Source organism: Pagrus pagrus (genome assembly GCF_965226575.1).
Source record: "Pagrus pagrus genome assembly, chromosome: 2".
NCBI classification, from domain to species: domain Eukaryota; kingdom Metazoa; phylum Chordata; class Actinopteri; order Spariformes; family Sparidae; genus Pagrus; species Pagrus pagrus.
Window position 1 is genome coordinate 12,060,301 of NC_140186.1, and position 23,672 is coordinate 12,083,972.

Here is a 23,672-nt window from a genome sequence, read left to right on the forward strand (position 1 = left end):
TGTGTGAATTGCTAGAAGCTCCTTCAATACAGATGTGAGTGAATTCAACCAAGAGACCCTCAACATTTCCCCTACAGAGCTGGAGGCAATTGGCAGTTGAGTGTTATTTACTCTGTTGGACAGCTTCTCTCTCTGAGTGGCTCAAACACACACATCAGGGCTCAATGTGCTGTGAGAAGATTGAGAACACACCCCACTACAGCAGCTCTCCATCTGTGAGATAAGATGGGTATGCCCCCGCTATTAGAAGGCAGGATTTCTTGCTGCGTCTAATGGCGTTTCAACATAGTAATCTAATACCTCCGCCTAGCCCCAACAGTTCCCCCTAAATTCAATCAAGCCCAATCCAATATCAAAATATAACAACATATTTAAATCCGCTAGATCCAGATTTTTAAATTGTATTGACTCATAGATGCGAGCCACCTAAATAATTAAGGAAAATGTAAAAAAACAAACCAAACCAAAAGAAAGTGCAAAACATGTCCTTGATCTGTCCCTTTATTGGATTTGCACCAAAAGTTAAAGGTGCAATATGTAAGAATTTTAGTTTAACACATTCAAAAATAAACAAAAATTATTATCAGAAAAATGAAGAAATAATAATTTTGACTTGAAAAACGTCCATTTGTTGTGTTGCAGAGACAGTTAGCAGGCTAACCAGCTAGCCTCTAGCCACTTTGTATCTCACGAGGTTATAGTCAGATGGTAAACACCAACACTCCCATTATGCTCCGAGCTCTAGTTAGCTAATGCCTGCGTTGCCTGGCTAGCTGAGCTAAGTAGCTAACAGCGACTACAGTTAGCAGCAGTTAGCAGTTACTTTGGTAATATGCTGTTCTCTATTTGTTTCGAGTATGAATTAAACAGGCGGCCAATTCTTACACATAGCATCTTTAATAGGGTCTATACTAGGCCGAGACCCATCCTCCTTCCAAGTTTGGTGTAAATCTGTTCTGGGGTTTTTGTGTTATCCTGCTGACAAACCAACCAACCAACCAGCAAATAACAACAAACATACTGACAGGGGTGAAAACATGACTTCCATGGCGGAGTTAGTGACAGTTGATGATGATAATTATAGGCAATGCTGCAAGAAAACATGCTGTCATATTGTACACCATTATACAGCACACTGGTGGTCAAACTACAAAAAAGCAAGCTTAAGAAGACTTCAAGTAGCTCATTGATGCTTTGAGAATTTATTTAAGAGACCTAGATATTACAGTGCAAGTGAAGTGTTTGTGGCTGCTGGCTTTCCAGGCTGTTTCAAGAAATCTTGTGCAACTTCTGTGTTGTGCTGAAGGCCTGTTAGTAGCTTATGTTAGCAGACTCCATTTCTAAACTAACGTTAGCTACTGTTGCTCTCTGTTAGCAGAGCGGAGAGAGGCACTGAGATGAGGCGCTCTAGAATAAAGTCACATCCTTTGGGCTGTCATTGTCTGAACCAAGTTCTTCAAAATGAAATCCACAGTCCAGCAGCATCTAACAACTGAAACAAATTGTCCACAAGCTTGTAAAGGGAACAATCTGCTCACATCTGGGCAAAAAAAAGTGATTAATACATGCAAATTGCTGTAAATAGTTAGAAAGAGCCACTTTATTGTCTCTGAAAATGAAATAATTTTGGTTTTATCAAACATAAGGTGTAGCACTCCACGCTACCAGTCCTGGCTGTGGAGACATAGAGTACACAGTTATCTCTTTGTAAGACACTAATGTATACTTTCTTCCTCTTTGAAACTATCATCTTTTATTCTGCTTTTGCATGTAATTTATTCAATCGATTGCTTGTCCTTTCCTGGACCCTGAGTCTGTAATAAAGTTTGTACTGAGGTTTGCCATTGCTAAGCAACAGCAGTATTTTAGCTTCACTATCAGCCTCTAGCATGCAAATAAAAAAAAGAAAAACCCTTCTTATTGTCAAATGTGGTCACCAGTTAAATAAAACAGCATTTTCACACATGATTTTTGAGTCCATAAGCACACTTATATATGTATTTCCTCCTTTACCACATATACTGTACATGTTTCCTCCCTGTCACACACTGCCTACACACAACTTCTCTCTCTCTCTCTCTCTCTCTCTCTGAGTGCTGTGCCAACTCCTCCAGCTTTACAAATATGATAAGAGCAAAAGCTGCAAGAACTCTTCCAGCACTATGGTAATGGTTAACCAGATAATTCACTTAGGGGTGGGAATAGAAAACAGTCAGACGTTATTCCGTCTTCTGTGCTGTGCTCGCCCGCCTTCAATGAGTTGAATTCATTCATAGCAGGAGTCAGAAAAATGGACGAGACGTTGCAACAAGAGAAACAGGAGTCGGAATATGTGAATCCAAACGAGGACAAAGGTTAACTTTTAATATTTCTTCTCTTCTTTTGAAAGGAAGTACTTCAGCGTTTCAACTCAAGAAGGTTGAGTGAGCTAGCTATTCATTTGCACACAGTGTGGTGTCAACTAAGGTCAACTCATGCAGAAATATTTTAATCAACATCTGAGCTGTGTTACAACAAATAAAGAGACAAGTTTAGTTGTAAATGTGTAATTATATTTTAAGTGTTATGGAAAGGTTTCTGTCACAGACTTGCCGGGGCGTAGCTAGTAGAAAACCACATCTTAATATGCCATCAGTCACTCACATTTGCCTGTCATGCGTGAATAAGTACTGCTCTGCATTTCTTTGATTTTATGCTGCCCTCGTTAAGATGGCTTCTCTGAACGGGTTTCTGTTTTATAGGTGGGATCGGCCGACGACTGAGGGACAGGGATCTTCTCAGGAAGAGAAAGGCTGAAGCAGAAGAGAAGGAGACTAACCAGTGGGTTTTGGGGTAAATTTATAGAAGAGCACAGTCAATGTTAGTGCAGTGACCTACATTTACAGCTATGATCAGTTTGAGTTACCATCAGAGACGAATTCTACAAATTCAACTCAGACAGCAAATAATTGGTTTAATGCAATGGAGAGTAGTCGAATTTTAAGCATTGGTTAGGAAGATTTTGGTATTATAAAACTCACTGCACTCCACAATGTAAAAACATTATCAGCTGCTTATCACACTGCTTTATATTGAATATGGAGCAAGAGGAAACCAAAGGTTGCTCTGTTGTTTCTATTGACGCCCCAGATCCAGGTCAAGGACTTTGTACTATTAGCTTTGCAGGAGTATCACAAAGAGCTAATATCAATGTCCACTGTTGTTGTGGTTGATTGCAATTGTTGTACTCGTTCAGGGTGGAGAGCCCGAGGAAAAGATCGAGAGCTGCAGGGGACAGGAGTGGAACAAAGAAGAGAGGGAGGCCCAGGAAGAATGAAGCCACGGCAGAGATATCTGTCATGCCAGAGGAGGCAGCAGCGCCTCAGGAAGCTCCTGCAGTAGTGGTGGTGCCTGAACCCGCTGAGGTCATCCCCGATCAAATATTAGCTGCTGTAGAAGTGCAACCAGTACCTGTCCTCGCTGCCCCTGCTCCTGCTCCTGCTCCTGCTCCTCAGCTAGTGTTTGGATCCCTCAAAAACCCCCTCTTTGCTCCAGCTCCATTCATCCCGACTCCAGCTCTTTTTTCACCCTCAGTTCCCGCTCCAGCTCCCGCCAAAGATCTAGATAAGGCTCCAATCCCTGTCCAAGACGTGGCTCCAGCTTCAGCTCCAGATGATTTTCCAGTCCCCACCTCAACCCAAGCCCCTGATCCAGATGAGGCTCCTGCTCCTCCCACAGCGCCTCGCCAGGTGGGGGCCCTCTATGTAGCGGCACAAGGCAGGGAGGCTCCTAACCAGGTCCTGATTGAGGACTTGGCCCCGCTCAAGGAGGAAGACATCCCTCCATCTCAAGACAAAAGAGTGGACGAAGGTAAAAAAGAGGACATTTTGACTTTTTGGAACTGTTGAAACGTGAAACTTAAAATTAACTGTTTCCTGTCTGTCTGTCTTTTTTAGATCTGAATGGGACACCCTTGATCAACGTACCTGAACAAAACAAAATGTTCTCAGTTCCCACTTTGTCCTCGACGCCTCCTACACAAGAATATCTCCCAGGAAACTCATACTAATTTTCTAAAACACACATTTCAGATACCGCCGCGGTTCATAAACACAGAAACCAGACGGCATCCTTTTGGGTCACAGTTTGTATCTGAGTATTATTCTGGTTAGTATGAAGCCCGTTGGTAGAAGAGAACAAACATTATGAGCATATGCATCGCTTATTTGTCAAACTTATGAATTCAAACCAAACCTTTATGCTTATTTATTCTGGTTTGTGCTTCAGGGCGAAGCTCATGAATTCTATTTTGTATTTTACATTCAGCAAACAGCAATTTTTGCCTGCTTTTATTTAAAAGTAAATGGCATTAATCAATGGTAATTATGTACTTGTAATTGTGGATTTATTTGATTCAATTTTGTAAAAGTTGTTTTTTCACTGAATAAAGTACACTGCTTATAATCACCTGACTGTGGTCATTATTATCTGTGTCACCCACAGACTAACAATGTAAATGTGACGTATAAATGATCAGTAGTTAAATAAGTGTGATTTTCTTTAGATTAAGTGATAGATAGATAGTGTTTTTGTACAGGCTTTAATGAGACTATCATACATTTATTTTGAAAGTTTCAATAGTAGGTTTTGAGGATGTATCTGCTTTTGTAACATCCATTGTCATGTTTTTTCTCTTAGATTAGATTAGAAATGAGCAGGAATAATGAAGACGAACTCTACCTGATGATGCAGCCTGTTGTGTTTAATTGCTCCAGTATATCTCGGGCGTTTATACTGTAATTTATTATCAATTATGACCTATTTCAGTATTATTGATATTATCTACATTGTAGTTATAGTGTCATATGAGCCACATGTCTTTACATATTTTTGTTGCAATAGTTGTCACATATCGTAGCTTAATGCACATTAATGATTGTTAAAACTTTTTATTTTGTATTCTTATTATCTGTTCTTATTATCTGTGGTACTTAATTTAACCACTTTCACCAATAACAGCACAGCAATATTTCCATGTAAGCAAAAATAATGTGTTTTACATCCAAAGTATTTAATGTACATGAAACACGACTACAATAGATCAGCTACTCATTGTTTGAGTAATTAAAATGACTGCATTGGAAACTAAAATGGCACTCAGTAGCGTGCATAGTCCCCTTTAATTAAATCAAGCGTAATCCAATATCAAACTCGACAGCCCTTTATCCCTCTAAGTGTTAAACCACCCATAACTAACATACAAGAATGTTTTGTGGCCTAAGAAACTTCCCCTTACTCTCTGTTCTTACTTTTCATTTTGTACCTGGGAGGTAGAGCCAATTGAAACCCCATTAACCTATAGTATCATCTGTAACTTTGCTTTGTATTCAGACACGTGACTCAAGTCATTTTTTTCTTGGGCAAGTCAACTCAGGTCCCAGGTTGTGTCAGGTCAAGTCAAGTCGAGTCCTTAGTTAAGGCAAGTCAAGTCCCTTCCCCTCCCAAAGATACTGCAGATACTAAGACAAGGTATCACTACCTGTTTAATAATGATAAAACTGGCCAATTTATGTAACTGGTTCAAAAAGAAAGACATTGAATTGTACTTGTATTATAACTGATAATCAGTGAAATTGATATCTTATCAGGGCTTATTTACTTCTTAATTTCTTCAATAAAAGAATATTCCCTCTTAGTCACTTTGAAACAGTGAAATACTGACAGCCAGACTACAATAAACAAACAAACAAACAAACAAACAAACAAATAAATAAATAAATGAATGAACACAGACAAGTCATTCAAGTCATCATATCGAGTCCAAGTCATTTATTTCCTGTCAAGTGACTTTAGTCCACACTGATTATGACATGATTTTATATGATCTTATATTTTGCATGTACAATTTAAATATGTTGAGTAAAGCGTTCATATCAATGTAATACATGTAGAGTAAAAGTACTCGAGAGCAGTACTCGTGTAAATGCACAGTATTTACATTCCACCAATGACTTTATATTGTTGGTTTTGTATTGATAAATAAAGCTTTATTAAATAAAAAAAAAGTAGATGAGCCTGACATCACTCTTGACCGCCCCCTGCTGGCCTGCAATGTTAGTGCAATTTCATCAGTGACTTCTGTAATATTCACGCGTAATTTATTTGTATTAGCTGCTTGTATTGTTTTCTGTTTACATTTACTTTAAAACAAACAATATAGAGGACGTGACAAATCTACATGAAGCCACACCGCTCAGGTGGTTGTTATGTGGTCACGTGAACCGCTCACCAACAGGAAGTGTGACATGTACTTCCGCATTGAGGATTTCGCACGTGTCACCTGCGTGAGGTTTGTTTGTGTTTAGCAGCGAGCTGAAAGTTGACTAATTGAGGAGTGTCTGTCCTTTCTGTCCTCCTTTACACGATGAGTCCTGCGTGTGACTGCTGCGGTGAGCACGTCAAAAAACTGAATCAGCAGGTTTCTGTGATGAGAAAAGAAATCAAGAACCTGAGGTACGTTCACAAGAGGAGATATGAATGTACCATACACCCCTGGAACAGTTTGTCTCTTTAGACATGGTGTTACAAGTAAATGTTTAGTGTTTCATCTTCTTCAGACGTGTCATTAATATATAAAGCTGCTTTTACAGGACTGTATTGTATAAGATCTTGGTGTGTTTACTTGTATCTGCCCCTCTTTGACAGGCAGATGTTGGACAGTGCAGTCAGAGCTCATCGCAAACACATGACATCCATTCAGTCTGCTGTGTCAAAGGTTGGACTCTGTGAACCTGCTAGAGACCAGACACCACCACCACCACCGCCGCTGCCTTCACCACCATCATCACAGGCTGCATTAGAGAAAGGTAATCATCATTTGTACAATTATAAAGTCAACCCAATAGTACTGAAAATAAAGACATTTTTGTACAGGACTACCTGAGAACAACTTCAGTACATCCTACTATTAATACATACTGTTGTTGCAGTTTATTTTCCTGCATCACATAAGACAAGATTGAACTTTAATCATTCCAGTGGACATTGTTGTGCTAAACACACTCAGTATACATAGCCAATTGTGCTTTTTTATTATCTATTAATACGTCTGTTAATATTTTTCATGAGTCTTTCAGTAATTTAGATACTGGAATGTCGCTGAAATAGTAAAAAGAGTCTAAGGTTACATCTAGAGATGTTGTGATACCATTTTTCCCTTCCCGATACCAATACATGAACACCACATATCGGCCGACACCAAGCAAGATCCTATACCAGTGCGTTACACGTATATATGTTATTTTTAGTTGCCTGCTCTTTAGGGATATTGGCTACTTGTGCAATAACAAATCTGCTAGTTACATATATTTGTTTGGGATGCTCCTGGGAAATAGCAGGGTCTTGTTTTTAATAAATAAATTGTGTTGTACCAGATCGGTGCACTCGCCGATACTGTTCCCAGTATCAGAAGCTTGCCCAATACTGGCATCAGTATCAGAACATCCCTAGTAGTGACATCCTCAAATTACTTGTTTTGTCTGACCAACAATCCAAAACCTAAAGATATTGAATGTACACAATCAGAAAAGCAGCAAATCTGATTAATATTACTGTCAATCAACTTAATTATCATTTGAGCACTAAAATATACATTTAAACTATATATTAACTTTTGACATACATAAATTAATCAATAAAATAAAAGCCGATAAGCCCCCACGCATGGAGGAACGCGGATCTAAGTACAAACGATGGTGGAACACATGAGTGCAAGTGCTACCACTGAGCACTGGTTACTTTTTATTTGTAATTACGAGTGAAGGAAATGCGCAGAAAGGATAATCTGCATTACAAATGTTCAAAATCCAAACAACATTTTTGACTGTGTATAATTCCAGGAAACATCCAGACTGTCCCGATCGGTTACATCAGTTCCTGCTTCTCTGTGAAGAACGGGACCCCCAGACAGCCCACCATTTGTGGCCCCTCGAGGGCAGAACTGCGCATCCAGCAGAGTGTCTTCAACAACCCTGAGCACGCTCTGGTGGGCCTGGAGCACTACTCCCATGTCTGGTAGGTCACATGCTGTTGTTGTACTGCATGTTTGTTTATTCATATGACGGTCCAGTTCTTGACTTGAAACTTGTTGCAATGAGTTTTCACTGAGACATTTCAGTTAACAGTCCCTCAGTAACACTGATTTCACCCCCATGTTACATAAGGTCAGAAACTGCCTATGCACACATACAGACTTTATGTATCAACTGTTTATGTCAACTGAGTATTTCCTATATTTGGTCTCTACAGGATCATCTTTCTCTTCCACAAAAATGGACACCTGAGCTACAAAGCCAAAGTGAAGCCTCCCAGACTGAACGGTCAGAGAGTTGGTGTGTACTCCACACGCAGTCCGCACCGACCGAATGCTCTGGGCCTAACTCTAGCTAAACTTGATAAAATTGTAGGTGAGTGTTAACAAAATGTGTCTTAAATGACTAATTGTGTGGTAATTTTGTCTTTTTGAGGACATATGTACAGATTTAGGAGAACATATCACCATGTTTACTAATTGTCTGTTTAAAAACTGCTTGATAGAAACAAATACATCTTTATTTTCTAGGTGATACAGTACATCTGTCAGAAATTGACATGATTGCTGGAACCCCAGTCCTGGACATCAAACCTTACATCCCAGAGTATGACTCCCCAAACACCAGGATGGACATGGACTCAGAATCTTGTGATTCAAACACAGACCAACCAGGTGGAACTACTGTGTCACTAAATGAGTCAGCAGAGATGTTAAACCTCCAAAATGACTCTGAAAGAAATGCTCAGTCAGACCTGAAGAGTGTCCTCGCAAGAGAAACAACTAAAGCTGATTCATCTGGAGTCAGTGCTCAGTTTTCTCTCCCAGGACACCTCCACAATGTGCTCGAGGACGTCAAGACATATGTGACCCAAGGTGACCTTTTTCAGATGAGTTGTGAGAGCGATGATGAGGTTTCAGACTCAACCAAAAGCAAACCGCAAGAGTCTTCGGTGGAGCACCCTTGCTATGGAGAGGAGGCTTACAGCACCATCGCTGGCTGGATCAGAGAGCCTCCTGTCGGCAGTCTGGAGGTTCGATTCACCCCTCAGGCAGAGAGGGAGTTGGCAGAATTCCTTCCAGCACACCAGTCAGGTAAGACAGGCTTTCAATGTGAATTGTAGTATGATGCAGCCAGGGTGATGTTGTGCTTCTCTCCACAAGAGGGAGCTGTTGCGAAAGAGATGAATATGAAAATAGTTCCTCTACATGACCACAGGACCCGCTGAGAGTGACGGACCCAGGTTCAAGTTCCTGCGCAGTCCAGAGGAGGCTGCAGCCGCCATCAGAGGGGTGCTGTCAGCAGACCCACGGTCAGTCTACAGGAGGACACGCTGCAGAGACAGACTCTTCTTCTTTACCCTGGACACAGCTGACATCACATGCTGGTTTGGAAGAGGCTTTGCTGAAGTGCTGCAAGTCCGGCCTGTTGAGCAACACATTGCCTCAACGTGAGAAACCGTCTCACCCGCCGGAGGTGGAAAGACTCGTGTGCAAAGAAACAAAACGAGAAGCTGTCAAATGTTCTTTACCTAGACATCTCCAGTGTCTGTACAGCTGAATGTGAGACCTTTTTGAAAAAGATCAGACATATTAAACACAATATATGTTTAACTATGTATAAATAGATTGAATAAAAGATTTTTGAAACAATGCTTTTTCTTTTCTTTTTAAATTGTGTTTATGTGCTCTAGTGGCAGTTATAATGGTTCAGAAAAACTACAGCATAAAAGACTTAACCATTAACATACATCGTCATGATTTAGAAAGTTGTTTGCAACTTAATCCAGAAAAACTTGATTCATCCCTGTGGGGAAAACCGTAACATAAGCAATTTCCCCTGCTGGGATCAATACAATATTTCTGAGTCTGATTCTGATCTTGTGTCAAGACTTGGTCTCTACTGGTGTAGAGAAGTAAATCTTACGGTATAGCTTAGACAACAGTTGCCTATCATTTCCACTTTCATTTATTTTTCTTAATTTGGAGGAAGTAACTGGCCCTCTATTCACAGTAGATTTTTGTGTTTATATTTGTAATTTATCAGTGGTAAAGCTCCCCATACTCCCCAACAGTTGCAGCAAATCATTTTCCATCTTTTTCAACTATTTACAGTGGTGTGTTTTTTTAGTCTGAGAGAGGAAGAGGGTGAGAGGGCATGGTTAATGAACAAGGGAAATGTTTAGAAAGAAGCTGTTGTTGGATTTGGAAATTAGGCAACCTAAATGAACAGGAGAAGTACAAGAGTGTGGAAAAGGTAAGGCTGTGGCTAAGTGGGATAAATGTCACAAGATCATTTGATAAGAGGAACAAATGACACTATGAGACACATTAAATGGACAAACAAGGCCTCAAAAGGAAAAGAGAGGTGATATTTATTTATGTCCAGACATGAAATTATAAAGAAACTAAATAAGACATAAAAAGAAAAAGGAGACAAATTCTAGATTTCTCTATCAGCAACTAAAACGCCCTGGTGTAGTGACAGTAACTTCCTGTTGGGGGCAGCAGTGTGCGGTAGTACGCGGTACGGCCGCCCTATGTGTCATAAAACAACCGAAGAAGAGAAACGGACCAATCACAGAGCTGACATTTGTGTTTTGAATGAAACGCGGTTGGGTTGATGGCAGCTCAACGCTTGGTTTGTTTACGCTATTCTCATCACTTTTGTTACGCTGGTTAAAGTTGGCTGTCTAAAGTTCGAAGGTAAGTGTGGTTTTATATGATTTCAGCGGCTGCTTTACGGAATTTACAGTTTGCTTGGGTTAAAATTGTCGTTATCTGACGCGGTGAGGTGTGTAAACTAACTTGAGTTAACGCAACTTACGTTAGCTAACGAACAGCGTTAACGTTTTAGAAAACTAGTTATTTGCTAGCCTACGCCCGTGCTAGCATTATTCTTAGCAACACATTGTATAATAACTTAGTGTTACCTCATACATCTAGGTTATGTTTGGTTAGTTATCACCGCTTATTGATATGTTAATAATCACAGTTACTTTCTGTCAACTGCCAGTACTCGTTACGTAACGTGATGACAGTTGCTTCTAAGCTAGTTTAACGTCACTGTCCTCCAATCAGTTTAACCAGCTATTCTCTTAAAACACGTTTAATGGGGAATTGTCTGTCTTGATTTGCAGTCCTAGAAGGAGTTTCCCAGCACTTCAAAATAATGTCTTCCAGGAAGTCAAGTTCCAGTGGGGAAGGCTTGGTAAGACTTTTGTTCTATGGTATGCGCCATGTATGTTGTTAAATATGACTGAACAAGCTAATGATGTTTTGTTTGACTTCTGTTAATATTAGCCTTCAAGCAAACGTGGGGAGCGTGCTCCTCTGAGAAGTCTGGAGAATGAAATGCTGCATCTGTCAACTCCATCATCAGTAATCAAGTCAAAATCATTGATGACAGTGGTGGGTAAATACTTATTTTTGGAAATGCTCCTACTGTTTGCAATGTTTACGTGACTTTTTCTTACCCTGCTTTCATTTTAATCCACAGAGTGATGTTCCTCTCTGTAACCCAGTACCCTACTCACAATCTCCTCCATTCACCAAATTGATACAAGCCAATGTTTCTAACATTGATATGACAACTGCCGAGACAGCTTGTGGAGATGTAACATTTAAATCCTTTATCTGTCCTGGGGGCGAAGTTGAGATTACAGGTGCTTCAGTGTTTGCTGAAGAGAGTATTATTTTGCCCAAGGATCAGGCTATGATAAACACTTGTGAGGCAGAAGATACAGTCATCTCTGACAGTATGATAGTTCAGTCATGTTGTGACCACAAAGAACACCCCTATCACAATCCTGCGATGAAAGATACCTCCCTGGTTGATATCAACACAGCATGTCTCTGTGAAATTTCCAATGCTACACCGGCATCTGGGGACTCGGCTGATAAATGTGCCACACAAGATTTCAGAGCTTTTCAGCAAGATGTCACTTGGAAATCCTTTGTCTGTGATGGCGGTGAGGTGGAAGTTTCTGATGTCACCAGACTACAAGATGAGACCATTCCTCTGCCCAAGGCACAGCTTGGTGAACCCTTAGTAGACAACAGTGTGAATTCAACCAATCTCTTGGACTGCAGCCAAATATGTCAAGTGGAGCATGCAGATCATCCCTACTGTAGCAGTCAAAATGGTGTTTGCGTCATTGCCTCCGCCTCCTCTGAAACCACAAATGGTTCTGTAGAGCCTGCTAATGGACTGAGTGATGTAACCTTTAAGTCATTTAACTGCACTGGAGGCGAGATTCAAATTTCAGATGGCACCAAACTTGCAGATGAGACTGTTCCTCTGCCAGCTGACCAAACTGTGGCCTGCAGTGAGTCATACAACGGTGGTATGGATCCAAGCATTGTAGCTGGTTACCAAGATGTGCAAAATGCTGATGATCATTTAGATCACCCATACTGTAATGTTGAAAGCTATCCATCAACCCCAAGTGGCAACCTCACCATTACCCACGAACCATTACAATTCAACCCTGATGCTGTGGAGGAGGAGGTTAAACAGATAAACTTGGTGGCACCTGATAGACCGACTGACACACAAAAGGGTGTTACAGTCGGCTCTTTCCTCAGTGCCAGAGGTGAGGGTGAAGAATCAGATGGAGCCCGATTGTCTCAGAAGACCTCCACTCTTCCTGATGACCAGGCTGTGATCAGCCAGACCCTGGATGACAACGGTGTAAATACTTCTATTACACAGGATCAAATTCAAGATAACTACGGCCAACCTAACAGCCACGTAGAAAACAATGAGGCTGTGGTAGATAGTGACCCACCAGCTATCACTACATCGTCAGTGACTAACACGTCTTTAAAGGCACTGTGTGATAAATCTGTTCAATCTCAAATGCAAGAACCATCAAAAAATGACTCGATGCATCCTGAGGACAGTGCATTGCCTTCAGTGCCTCGTAAAGCAGAGTCTTCTGAATGCAGCCATCTTGCGGCCTCGGCCACAGTTCCTGTACCTGTGGCAGTGCATCAGGAACCCGTCTCAGAAATGCACCTCAGCAGTGGACCCCATGGATCCAGTGAGGCAAAAGACAGTGCTCTTGGTTCATATGGGAATGAACCTGTCCTTTGTGACTCGGCAGGCACACCAACTTATGCAGAAAACCTCCCTGATGTTTTCAAAGTGCTGTCAAGATGCCCCTCAGTAGCATCGGCTTTGCAGTTTGGACTCCTCAGTCCTGTTCTTAGGAGAGCCTCTCTGTTTGTATTAGGGTCTAATAAGGATCCTGCTGCCGACCAATTTTTGGCTGCCGATTCTGCTCTTGAGGATGAAAAGAGCTTCCTAGCTCCTGTTAACGTCAACCCCGCTGGGTTGTGGGCAGAGCACTTGGAGAGCCCCATGCCACGTCCTCTGTTTAACTCTACAGTACTCGGTTGCAAGGCCCAGCCAGGCCCAGTCACTGCGGCCGATGTGGATGTGAAGCCTTGCACAGTGCCTCAGCCTGAAGTGGAGAAGCCGGTTCTGGATGTTCCTTCGGTTCCAGATGGTCCCCTTCAGCAGCAGCTCCGGCAGATGGCAGAGTTCCTCTTATTAGTGACAGGAAAGATGGATCCTGCTGCTGTCTCTGCTCCAGTTCTGACTCCTGCTGCTGTCACTGTCCCATCGGCACAAGCTACTCCTACAGAATCTCACAGTGTCTGTGTGGGCACCAGTCCTATGAAATGGGTAGACCACAGCGTCAATACATCTGGCCAGTTTGAGAGACGGAGGGAGTTCTCTGTGGTCGATTCCTGCACTCTGACTGACCCGCTCCTGTGGAAGTAAGTTTAGCCTTTGGATTAGTTATTTAAAAAATTTGATTCACGATAACAACATGGCAGATTCAGCTTTCTCTGTTTTCTGTGTCTGCCTCTCACTGTTTCCTTCTCTTGACATGCTCTCAGTGTACCTCCAGGCAGCCTAGAGTGTCTTCCCAGACAAGAGCTGGAACAGAGGTTAAGGTCCAGTATGATCATGGTGGAGGCTCTGGTGCAGCAGTTGACTGCAGCCAGGACACATGAATGTTCTGCCGGCCCGGCCCCTTCAGACCTCAGGGAGAAACTAGTGCAGACAGACCACACTGAACTCAGTCAGGTGAGGTCACAGTCAGATTTTCATTTTTAGATTTAATTCTTACTATGATGACATCTTAAGTCTAGTTTATCACTGTGTTGATTTTTCATAGACACCACGTTTTCTGTTCAATGGATTATTTGTTTTGTATTTTTTATAGACCTCGATGCACAGAGACCTATATTTGGAGGCTCTGAACAGGATTGGTGAGTTGGAGCAAGACGGAAGTTCTCTACAGAACCTTGTGCAGCGCATGCAGGACATGAGTGTCACCATGGTGAGACAATCAATGACAAACATGTTCTATGTTGCAAAATGATTGAAACTTTATAGACAGAAGCCTCTGACTCTGATAACTGATATAAATGATTTTGTTCTCGCAGTTAAGTGTCTGTCTTTGTCCCAACAGACATCTTTGAGTTGTGACACGGATACTGCTCTCTCTAACATGAAGCAAATAGGAGAAGTTGTCAAAGAGGATCATCAAAGCCTCGTTTCACATGTATGTAAATGCATCTTTCATATCTTTGCCAGCTAACAGTGACAGCTTGATTTTATATAATTATCCAGTGGGTATGAATAAGTTGATGTGTATTTTCCCTGTACTGTTCAGTACGGTCAGATGAAGTCTCTATTAGAGAAAACGAAAGAAACACAGACGGTAATGATGCAGAAGGTCAAAGACGCTCTTCTCCAAAAAGATGACATGAGAATACAGATGGAGGAGGCCTTCACAACCAAGGAGGCGGTAAGCATGGCAACAAATGTCTTAATTGTTAATGTGACATGAGTAGTTCAGTGTGTGTTTTGTGTCTAGCTTGATGATTATATCCAATCTTTGTTTAAGTGGCTCTACTGCAGGTTACAACACAAAAGAATCTTGTCATTATTCTGAATTGATGAAGCCAGTATTTTTAAAAAAACAGGGATATTCTTTGTTATGCTTTTGTTGTAGGCAAAAATATTTTAAAAATAATTCCTGTGCTGATATTGGATGAGGAGCCAACTGAGGCATCTCAAGTGAAAAATAAAATAAAATCACAGCCCACTTATTGCTTAATTCTTTATGTAGCAGGAGTTGTAGCTTTCTGTCTCATGGAGAAAATTCAAACTGCCTTGTAAAGTTGAATTAATTTTCGTAGCATTCTTCACTCCAGGAGCATTAAGTGTGTGTCTGGTTATGTGTTTTCAGGCCTTCAGTGCGATGGAACAGCTGAGGACACACTGTGCCACAGAAATCTCACAGCTGGAGAGGATTGTGGGGTCTCAGGAAGAACTGTTTGCTGCCCTAAACCAGACTTACCCAGAACTGGTAACAGAGAACAGGCCAAAAACAAAACATCTATTCAGCATACATTCAACAAATGAGTTTAATCTCTCTTTTTTTTCCTCTTCTAATACAGGTGGCATTAAACCAAGCTCAAATTGAAACGCTGAATTCTGCTTCTGACATTTTGTCCACAACCAAAGAGGAACAATCCGGTTTGATGAAAGAAGTATGTTCAAAATGTTCTTCAAAAGAGACTTAAATAAGCTTTGTAGGCTTCTAACAATACCTTCACACAGGATGTAGCTATTCCCAAAAGTCACAATTGGTAAAGATGCACCATTTGCAATCATCTTTGCCATTTCCGATTTCTTTTCTTTAAAGTCTTACCTGCCAGTTTCTATTTTGGACCATCCTGATTTTCTTTCTAAGAACTATAATTAATAATTTATGATATTAACTTAAGAGTCTGTGGGTTTTCGACATATAAGCAATTTGAACACTAAAAACAGCACCAACAGTGTTTTTTGTTTTAAACCATTTTATCTAAATTGTAGTTTGTAATCTGACATTTACTTTCAATATATTAACAAGACAATGATACCTTATCATTTCACTCTTATGTGGTGTTAAAATGGTGACATTATGTCGAACTTTGCTTAAAATCCAATAATATTTCTGGTGCTTTCGTGTGGTCATCTTTTCACAGCTCTGCACAGTCAGAGGCCTTCTGCAGAAGACTGCTCCCATACTTCTGAAGCTCAACGAGAAGGCAGCTGCTGCTCTGAGAGAGAGGGACGAGCATATCACTGCTAGAGACCAAGCCATTGAAGAGAGAGAGCAGGTCAGATGTTTATAATTTAATTTGGACACGTTTTTTTAAGTATGTGAACCACGAGGATGACGATTTTTTAATTTTAAATTAACTTACTCAACAGATGGAAGAAGAATGGAACCAAACTAATTTGGATCTCCAAACTGCCAGAGAACAGATTGGGGATTTAAATCTGCAGGTGACAATTCTGACCTCAGGTAAACAACTGAAATAAATATGTTTAACTTTGTTTGGGTATTTCATTCCAGCTGTATAAACAGTCAATACAGTTTGCTTTGTCATCAGCCTTACATATCTTTCTTTTTCTTTTCAGAGATGGGTGTGCTGCGTCAGAAGCTAACAGAAGGAGATGAAGAGAGGGGTCAACTGGAGAGGAAAGTGACAGAGCTGTCTGCCACTGTATCCTCCACTTTGGCCTCCTACACCTTCCTGGAGCAGGCCCTTGCTGCTGAGACTACAAAGTATGACCTCCACAACATATACATGTGCTGAATAATGTAAAGGAAAACAAGTACTGTGCTACTAAAACATTATGTGTGTGTGGTCTTGACAAAGCAAAAAATGTCACTGAACTGCAGCAAGCAGGTGCTAAAAATGTTGTTGCTTCAGTTTGCAGCAGTCATGGAAGGACGTCCAGCAAGCCAAGGACAAGGCAAACGAGTAAGTGTTGACAGTGGTTTTGTTTACTCATAGTTATGGAAGATGGTTATTTCAGCATTCAGCATCTTGGTCAAGACAAAAATGGTTGAAGAAAAGTTTCCTTCTTTCCCTTTGACGTCTTTATATCAATTGTTAACTTGACACTTATTTCAAACTGCACTAAGACCCATTTAGTAAGACAATAATAATATGTTAAGAATGGGACCCATACATAATCTTGTTCTCAGAGAGCAAACCAAACTCCCTGCCACACATACAACCAAGACAAGACCAACACTTTCCTGAAAAGTGTTGCTTAAATACTGAAACTAATGTCACTACCTGTGTTTTGTCTCTGTCCAGGTTGGAGACGTCACTGGGTCAGTCGGAGCAGTGTGTGTGTGAGTTGAGTCAGGCTCTGGCTCAAAGTGAGTGGCAGCTCAGTCAGCTGCAGGCCCTCTCACAATCCCAGAGCGTGGAGATCCAGCAGCTCCAGGAGGTTTGCACACAGCTCAGCAACGTCCGGGAGATGAACGAGGTCAGTTTCCTGGTCTTCTATATACAACGTACACTTTTTTTTTATACACGTGACCTGTGTTGTGCCTGTGATTTTAGACCGTCATGTCTGAGAAGATTGAAGCATTTGTTTGGATCAAATGGCCTGCCTTCATTTTTAAAAAAAAAATGTATTTACCCACTCTGCTTATAGTTTGATCTCACTCCTAATACACATGATACACTTTTACTTTAAGCCAACATGGAGCTGAACAATTGAAGTTGAGCTTTTATGGCAAACATTTTCTAAAGATTTTGTGTCCTCTTTGCTGTCTTGAGTGGAAATAATTTTCTGCCCCAAAAATCATGATTGGAGAGAAAATGTGCTGCAGGCAGTGGAGCTCTGTCAGCTATCTTGATGGCAGGACAATCCATTTAAGGCCTCATTCAGGTCCAACCAGGCATGATGAAAACGGCAATCCTTCCATTTATTTGGGGGCGGTTAGTGCGTGAAGGATGCAATGGTGCATGTCACAGGGGTTACTGAAGAAATGCAGCGGCCCTGCGCAAAAACGTGAAATGGGATCAATTTTGGAGAAACACAACTCAATGTCACACTGCGGTGGCCCATCATATTAGCCAGCGATCAGACTGGCTGGACAGAGTTGTATTTGTACTCAATTTATAAAAGTATCACTATAAATCCTACTACAGTACTGTCTTTCATTTTGGTGTGGTTCACATCACACATTTATGTGTCAGGGTGAAACCAATACTGTCATATAGGCCAAAAAAAGATACACGCACAAACATTCAAGTCTGCCAAATTTAGGATAAAGATGCTGCTAACTTGTTGCGGATGGAGAAGAAGGCTTAAGAGTTGTTGCTCCCAAGCCGGGAGCTGGAATCTGGGCACTACCCAGGTGGAGTTCACAGACCAAATGCTACTCTCACAGTTGTGTCCTCCCACATCGGCGCACAACCCTGCAGTAATTGCCACAACTCCTGATTTGGTCTGACTACAGTCTAGACTTGTTCATTCACACAGCAAAGGCTGCTGTCATCACTGGATTAGTACGTGGCTTCTGGTTTCTGGTGAATTTCTGGTTTAATTTCCTGTTGTCTGTGTGTGTCAGTTCTTGCAGATGGAGAATGAGTTGGCGAGGGAGCAGATGTCTGAAAGTGAGCGTATGCTGAGTTCCAACCTGCAGGGGCTCCGCGAGAGGAACATCCAGTGTGAGGACCTAAAAGGAGAACTAAGTAAACTTCAGTAAGTTTAAGTTAACACCTGTTTATAATGTCTTTTTATATATTTTATGATTAAAGCTGAAAACCAGTTAATGTGCTGTTATTATATCCAGATTTAGCAGATTGCATTTGTCGGGTTGACAACACCACTGACCACTTATTTACTTAATAAACTTGTTCTTTGCCTTTAAAGTTGTTTGCGGTGTGTAATATATTTGATATATTATGTTGGATTCCTTTATTGTATCTATTAAACCATTAGACCATTAATAAACCAAAACAGTTTTTCATTGTGTGAATGACGGTAATGGCAAATATGAAAAAGCATAGTCTTCAGTCTCGTGCAGCTGTATTAAACTTCAACAAATCCGACTCTAATCTTACATCAAATTGTTTAAAAGCTGTTTTTGTCTGTATCCTGCTGCATGATAACTTGTCTGTCTGCGTATGTACAATGCAGGCTTGAGAACAGGAGTTTGCAGGAGGAGCTGGAAACCACAAAGTTCAAAGCCAGTACCACCCAGCTTGAGCTCGGAGACAAACTTGCACAAACAGGCACTGAGATTACTTTGCTGCATCACACACTGCGAGGCCTGACCAATGAGCTTCATGCAGCTCTCAATGACCAGGTAAAAACAACCTAAAGCAGAACATCCAGATTTCACTGTCTTTGCCCATGTATGTATATATTCTATTCAGAAATGCAAGATTCAAAAAACAATTTTTGTGAAAGCAAGTTGAACTAAATTGAATTTAAAAAATATGTGAAAGTAAGTGGACTGCAGAGAAAAAGCGTCTTTTTCATGCAGGCTTGTATGTTGTAATTTTTTAGAAACAAGACCCACTGAAGGATAAAGAGTCTCAAGCAGTCTACAGCGTAGAGCGTCGTCACCCCTCCTGCTCCTTTGTCGACAGCATCATGGTTGCATTAACTGCTGAGACGGAGGAAGACGCCAGCACAGAGACACCTCCTGGACCAGGTACTGTGATACTTTTTCCAGAATGTAATAACTATCAGGCGTCTTAGTATTTACAATCTTGAAAGGCTGGCTCCTTTTCAAGATTAGATGTTAGGATAAAGGCTTTGAGAGTTTAGTTTTGGATTGAGGTACCTTAAAAGCACTTGAATTTTACTCTTGAGAGAATCAAACTATTTGCTCATTAAAGCAGCCAATTACTCGGCTTCTGTCGTTTTTTAGCCTTGAACACAATTAGCAACTTTCCAACTGACATAGTGTCGCAGATTAAATCGTGCAGGTGGTCAATCTTAATGGATCATGAAACATCTTCCAACCTCACTTGATGATCATCCTCTCAACCACGGGTTGCAAGCAATGCTTCCGTGAACATCTGTTGCTATTAGAGATGTGTTTTTTGAACAGTGGCACCCAGATACTCACCTGTGACAGCTGTAAATGGCTCAAACTTGGGTTTTTGTTCTCATGTCATTAATCATTGCGCTTTTTTCACTTCAATTCTTGTTCTTTCTACATTATTTGCTGTGGCAATTATCACATTTTCCCTGCGGATAATAAACACAGCCATCATTTTCTGTCTGTGCCAGCTGTATTTTGAATCAACATGAGTCCGAGTAATTTTGAAGGGACCGTAATTGCCTGCCTACATTTGAACAATCTGATTAAACACCTTGAATTCGGTTCAGAGAGTAGAGTGCTTAAATGGATCTAACGACTTTGGGCTGTAGAAAATCTAATTTGTAGCTCACTATCTCTTCAGTCTCCTCAGACGTGCCTGAGCCACAGTGTGAAACTTTGTTCAGTGAGACGAGTGCCTTCACCCGCATTGCAGCCGTCACCCCAAAAAAGAATTTGAACGCAGTAGAGTTTGAGCCTGAGGAGGACGACGACCAGAACAGCCTGGCAAAGCTGTTCACCGGCCTGGACAGCACCGTCACAGAGCTCGACAGCACCCTGAAGCTGGTGCTGCAGCGTAAAGATGCCCAGCTGGAGGAGCTGCACAACATCATGTAAGTGATTTCCTGTAGGAATCTGTTTTAGAATTATGGCTAATAAATTTAGGACCACAACTAAAAATTACTTTAATTATTAGTTGAGTTGCTAATCATTAACCATCATTGAACTGCTTTGTTTAGAAAATATTAGAAAACGGTAAAGAATGCCAGAACAACGGAGCAAAACAGAAAATGACTTTGTGGGAAAACATGGGAGGCAGGAAATGTTTGGCATTTTTTGCTTGATAAATTACTTAAAGGTCCGTTGTGTAGGATTTAGTGTCGGCTCCATACAGCTTGTCCAGTGTAATCCCAGTTTCTGGAATTTCCAACTTCCCAAATTGATTTGAAAAGACATTATTTACACCCTCAACACCTTTAGTTAGCAGCAACAGTGAAGATTTTGTCTTAGAATGAATGTCCACCCAACGTCCCATCCACAATGGGGTGAGTAGATAATGACAAAATGTTCATGTTTTATCCTTGAAGCGAAGGAGGATTTCATTTAATTGCTTGTTTTAGCCGACTAATGGCTTAAAAACCAGAATATATTGAATTAATTATCTCATTAGACAATAATAGCCGCTAATCCTGGAGCTGGAGCTGAAGAATAATTTGTGTCTTTGCTCAGAAAAATTGACTCAATTAATTGATTAAATAGTTGCTGCCACTTCAACAGTCAACTAAGTGCTTACGCGATGAGAAAAGCAAATGTGAAAGACAACTCTGCTACAACCAGCTGAAAGAGTCTGCATTTTATTCAAACATGCTTTGGCACAGGGCCTTCATCAAAGGTTTTGTTTTGATGGGGCCATAGCGAAGGGGACATATTCAGTTTAATACATTTTATATATATTCTTTAATATTCTCTGACACTTGCCTCTGAGAGAAATTATTTTTTTGATTTTGAGGTTGTTGTTTTTTTTTCTCAGATTTTACAAGTTAGTTTAGAAAAGAGCATCGTTTGGTTATATAAGCATAATGTAAAACTTTTTCTAATGTGTATGTATTGTTTTATTCCAGATGTGGCCTGCAGGTGGAGCAGCAGGCCGCAAACAACAAACAGCAGTCTGAGGTGTTTGAGCTCAAGCATCAACTAAGCCGTCTGAACAGCCTGGCTGAGAGGGGAAATCAGGCACTGCAGCAGAAAGCTCAGGTTCGAACTACTGGACATGAAATTCAAAATGGGCACGGATGGACTGATGTAAATTATCTTGTTGAGCTGAGAAAAGCACTGAAACATTCCTGTAATGATTTTCTCCTTACACAGGACGAGAAAACTGTGACGAAGTTGATGTCAGAAGTACAAGAGACCCAAGAAATTCTGAATAAACACAAAACTGACAGTAACGTAAGGCACAAAGTGTATTTATTAATACACTATAAAACACCCAGAACACAGTTGGCTTAATGTAACAATTGTTGTCAACAGATAGATTTGTCATTTATTTTTCCATTTTTAACAGGAATTGCGAAAGGAGGTGATCGAGCTTCGTCGTTCTCTCCAGCAGTCAATGGCGGAGTCTCAGTTCCTGCGGGAGGAGCTGAGAAAAGCTGGTGGCCAATCAGCTCCTCCAGCACATTTCATGGAAGAGAAGATTCGGTTGTTGAAAGAGGTATCACGCTGTCCTTTATCGTGAGAATTGTCGGCTGCAGAATATTTATTAGAATACTTGTTAGGCGAGATTTAATAATGCTCACTTTCTCTAACACGGGTCCTCTGATTTTTATCTGCAGGTGGAGAGACTGAAGCTGAGTCTGCAGGAGGTGGAGCAGGCCAGAGTTAAACTCCTCGAGAGAGCAAAAAGACACGTAAGAATCTGCTTCATGTACTGAAGTAGTCACTGATATTACTGTGTTATTACTGTACCATGTTTGTTAATCTGCTTTTATTGAAATTATTTTTATATTTAACAAAAGCCCTGTCATATAAATAAGGGTTGTAATCCAGTATGTTCATGATGTTGTCATGCCTCACGCAGCAAATCATCCACCAGACCAACCAGCAGAAAAGTGAGAATGAGCTTCAGATGTTGAACCACATGATCAATAAAGTCAGAGAGGTGAGAGATGCTTATTCTTTCATCTTAAATGTATCCTGTAAATACTTGATGTGTGTACATATATTTACGGTAGTGAATGTTTTCTCCACACAGACTCTGCTGTCTTTGCCAGATGTGGTGAAGAATAGCGAACAGCTCCAACAGCTTGTTGAATACATCGGCTGACATGTTTGTTATTGTCACCTGCGCTCATTTTATTTATGTCTGTTATGTTTTAGCTTGTCCTGACAGTTAAGTATTCATATTTTTAGTATGATTGAAATAAAACAAATTGTATTTGTTTCTTATTTATGGTCTCTTTTTTTACACATTCCAGAGTAATGGCGGTCTTTGACTATTTCGTGTCAGTTTGTCGCTTTTTAAAAACACACGCAGACACTGTTGGTTTTTACATACAATATTCTGAAAACAGATGTGCGTTACTGCAAGCTGCACAGTGTTCTTACCTTTATGCATTTGTGCTCCAACGCAGATAATATAGGGTTCCCATGGGTCCTTGACAGAGCTTGAATTTATAAATGTAACCCAACGTTTGTGAATAGGCTGTCTTCATGCGTCTCCCCCGCAGTTTTCTGCAATCCCTGTAGCAGCACAATTGAAAAGCGTTCACATACTCGAGCCTCTTCCTCTTTTTAATTGTGTCTGCGAGCTTCTGTAAAGCCTGCTAGTTCTCATTAGAAACATTCTGCGTTGTTGTGACAGTAATTAGCCTTTTGTCTGAGTCAAGCTATTTCTTGTTGTTTCCTTTTGAATATGAGGGAGTTGGGCCTAAAATGTCCTTAAATTTGCAGATTGTAGTAGCCTACTGATACCGGAATTACATTTCTTTCGGAGTTTCTTGTTCAAATGCTCAAAATATGAAACTTAATTTACAAAATGTCCTGTCTAGCTCACCTGGGAGTGTGCAACGTATATGCAAGCGGCCTGGGTTTGACTCTGGCCCATTTAGTTTCCATCCAGCCATCTTCGGTCGCGCTTTACTTTAGTTTATTTTTTTGACATGGAC

At 40.8% G+C, this 23,672-nt stretch overlaps 3 protein-coding genes across 4 annotated transcripts; all 3 read left to right on the forward strand.

The window, feature by feature from the left end:
• The first annotated feature begins 2,176 nt into the window (after positions 1-2,176).
• On the forward strand, positions 2,177-4,446 carry hemgn (hemogen). 2 transcript variants are annotated; one of them, XM_084368875.1, is made up of 4 exons: positions 2,177-2,354; positions 2,742-2,832; positions 3,236-3,849; positions 3,936-4,446. In XM_084368875.1, exons 1-4 carry the CDS (start codon positions 2,291-2,293, stop codon positions 4,046-4,048), a joined length of 882 nt encoding a protein of 293 aa, XP_084225001.1. In that variant the 5' UTR covers positions 2,177-2,290; the 3' UTR covers positions 4,049-4,446. The 2 variants fall into 2 exon arrangements, with proteins under 2 accessions (XP_084225001.1, XP_084225002.1); XM_084368876.1 differs by having other exon boundaries at positions 2,742-2,820.
• A 1,852-nt stretch (positions 4,447-6,298) lies between these two features.
• Positions 6,299-9,721, forward strand: trmo (tRNA methyltransferase O). The gene is made up of 6 exons (XM_084343324.1): positions 6,299-6,492; positions 6,685-6,845; positions 7,878-8,052; positions 8,287-8,444; positions 8,600-9,163; positions 9,288-9,721. Exons 1-6 carry the CDS (start codon positions 6,404-6,406, stop codon positions 9,521-9,523), a joined length of 1,383 nt encoding a protein of 460 aa, XP_084199450.1. The 5' UTR covers positions 6,299-6,403; the 3' UTR covers positions 9,524-9,721.
• Positions 9,722-10,660: 939 nt separating this feature from the next.
• Positions 10,661-22,953, forward strand: spag5 (sperm associated antigen 5). Its single transcript, XM_084344652.1, has 25 exons — positions 10,661-10,774; positions 11,209-11,279; positions 11,372-11,479; positions 11,568-13,855; positions 13,979-14,168; positions 14,308-14,424; positions 14,557-14,649; positions 14,761-14,895; positions 15,340-15,459; positions 15,551-15,643; positions 16,124-16,258; positions 16,353-16,446; positions 16,563-16,710; positions 16,859-16,909; positions 17,252-17,426; positions 18,520-18,653; positions 19,092-19,260; positions 19,464-19,611; positions 20,369-20,618; positions 21,627-21,759; positions 21,874-21,954; positions 22,070-22,219; positions 22,341-22,415; positions 22,586-22,666; positions 22,760-22,953. Exons 2-25 carry the CDS (start codon positions 11,241-11,243, stop codon positions 22,829-22,831), a joined length of 5,079 nt encoding a protein of 1,692 aa, XP_084200778.1. The 5' UTR covers positions 10,661-10,774; positions 11,209-11,240; the 3' UTR covers positions 22,832-22,953.
• The last annotated feature ends 719 nt before the right edge of the window (positions 22,954-23,672 follow it).

Bases quoted from the DNA above. Each gene is read 5' to 3' on its own strand.
- hemgn (XM_084368875.1), top strand. From the start codon at position 2,291: ATGGACGAGACGTTGCAACAAGAGAAACAGGAGTCGGAATATGTGAAT. The intron at 2,355-2,741 runs GTTAACTTTTAA...TCTGTTTTATAG, and splicing joins GAATCCAAACGAGGACAAAG to GTGGGATCGGCCGACGACTG. The intron at 3,850-3,935 runs GTAAAAAAGAGG...TGTCTTTTTTAG, and splicing joins AGACAAAAGAGTGGACGAAG to ATCTGAATGGGACACCCTTG.
- trmo (XM_084343324.1), top strand. From the start codon at position 6,404: ATGAGTCCTGCGTGTGACTGCTGCGGTGAGCACGTCAAAAAACTGAAT. The intron at 6,846-7,877 runs GTAATCATCATT...GTATAATTCCAG, and splicing joins ACAGGCTGCATTAGAGAAAG to GAAACATCCAGACTGTCCCG. The intron at 8,445-8,599 runs GTGAGTGTTAAC...TTTATTTTCTAG, and splicing joins TAAACTTGATAAAATTGTAG to GTGATACAGTACATCTGTCA.
- spag5 (XM_084344652.1), top strand. From the start codon at position 11,241: ATGTCTTCCAGGAAGTCAAGTTCCAGTGGGGAAGGCTTG. The intron at 11,480-11,567 runs GTGGGTAAATAC...TTTAATCCACAG, and splicing joins CAAAATCATTGATGACAGTG to AGTGATGTTCCTCTCTGTAA. The intron at 14,896-15,339 runs GTAAGCATGGCA...ATGTGTTTTCAG, and splicing joins CCTTCACAACCAAGGAGGCG to GCCTTCAGTGCGATGGAACA.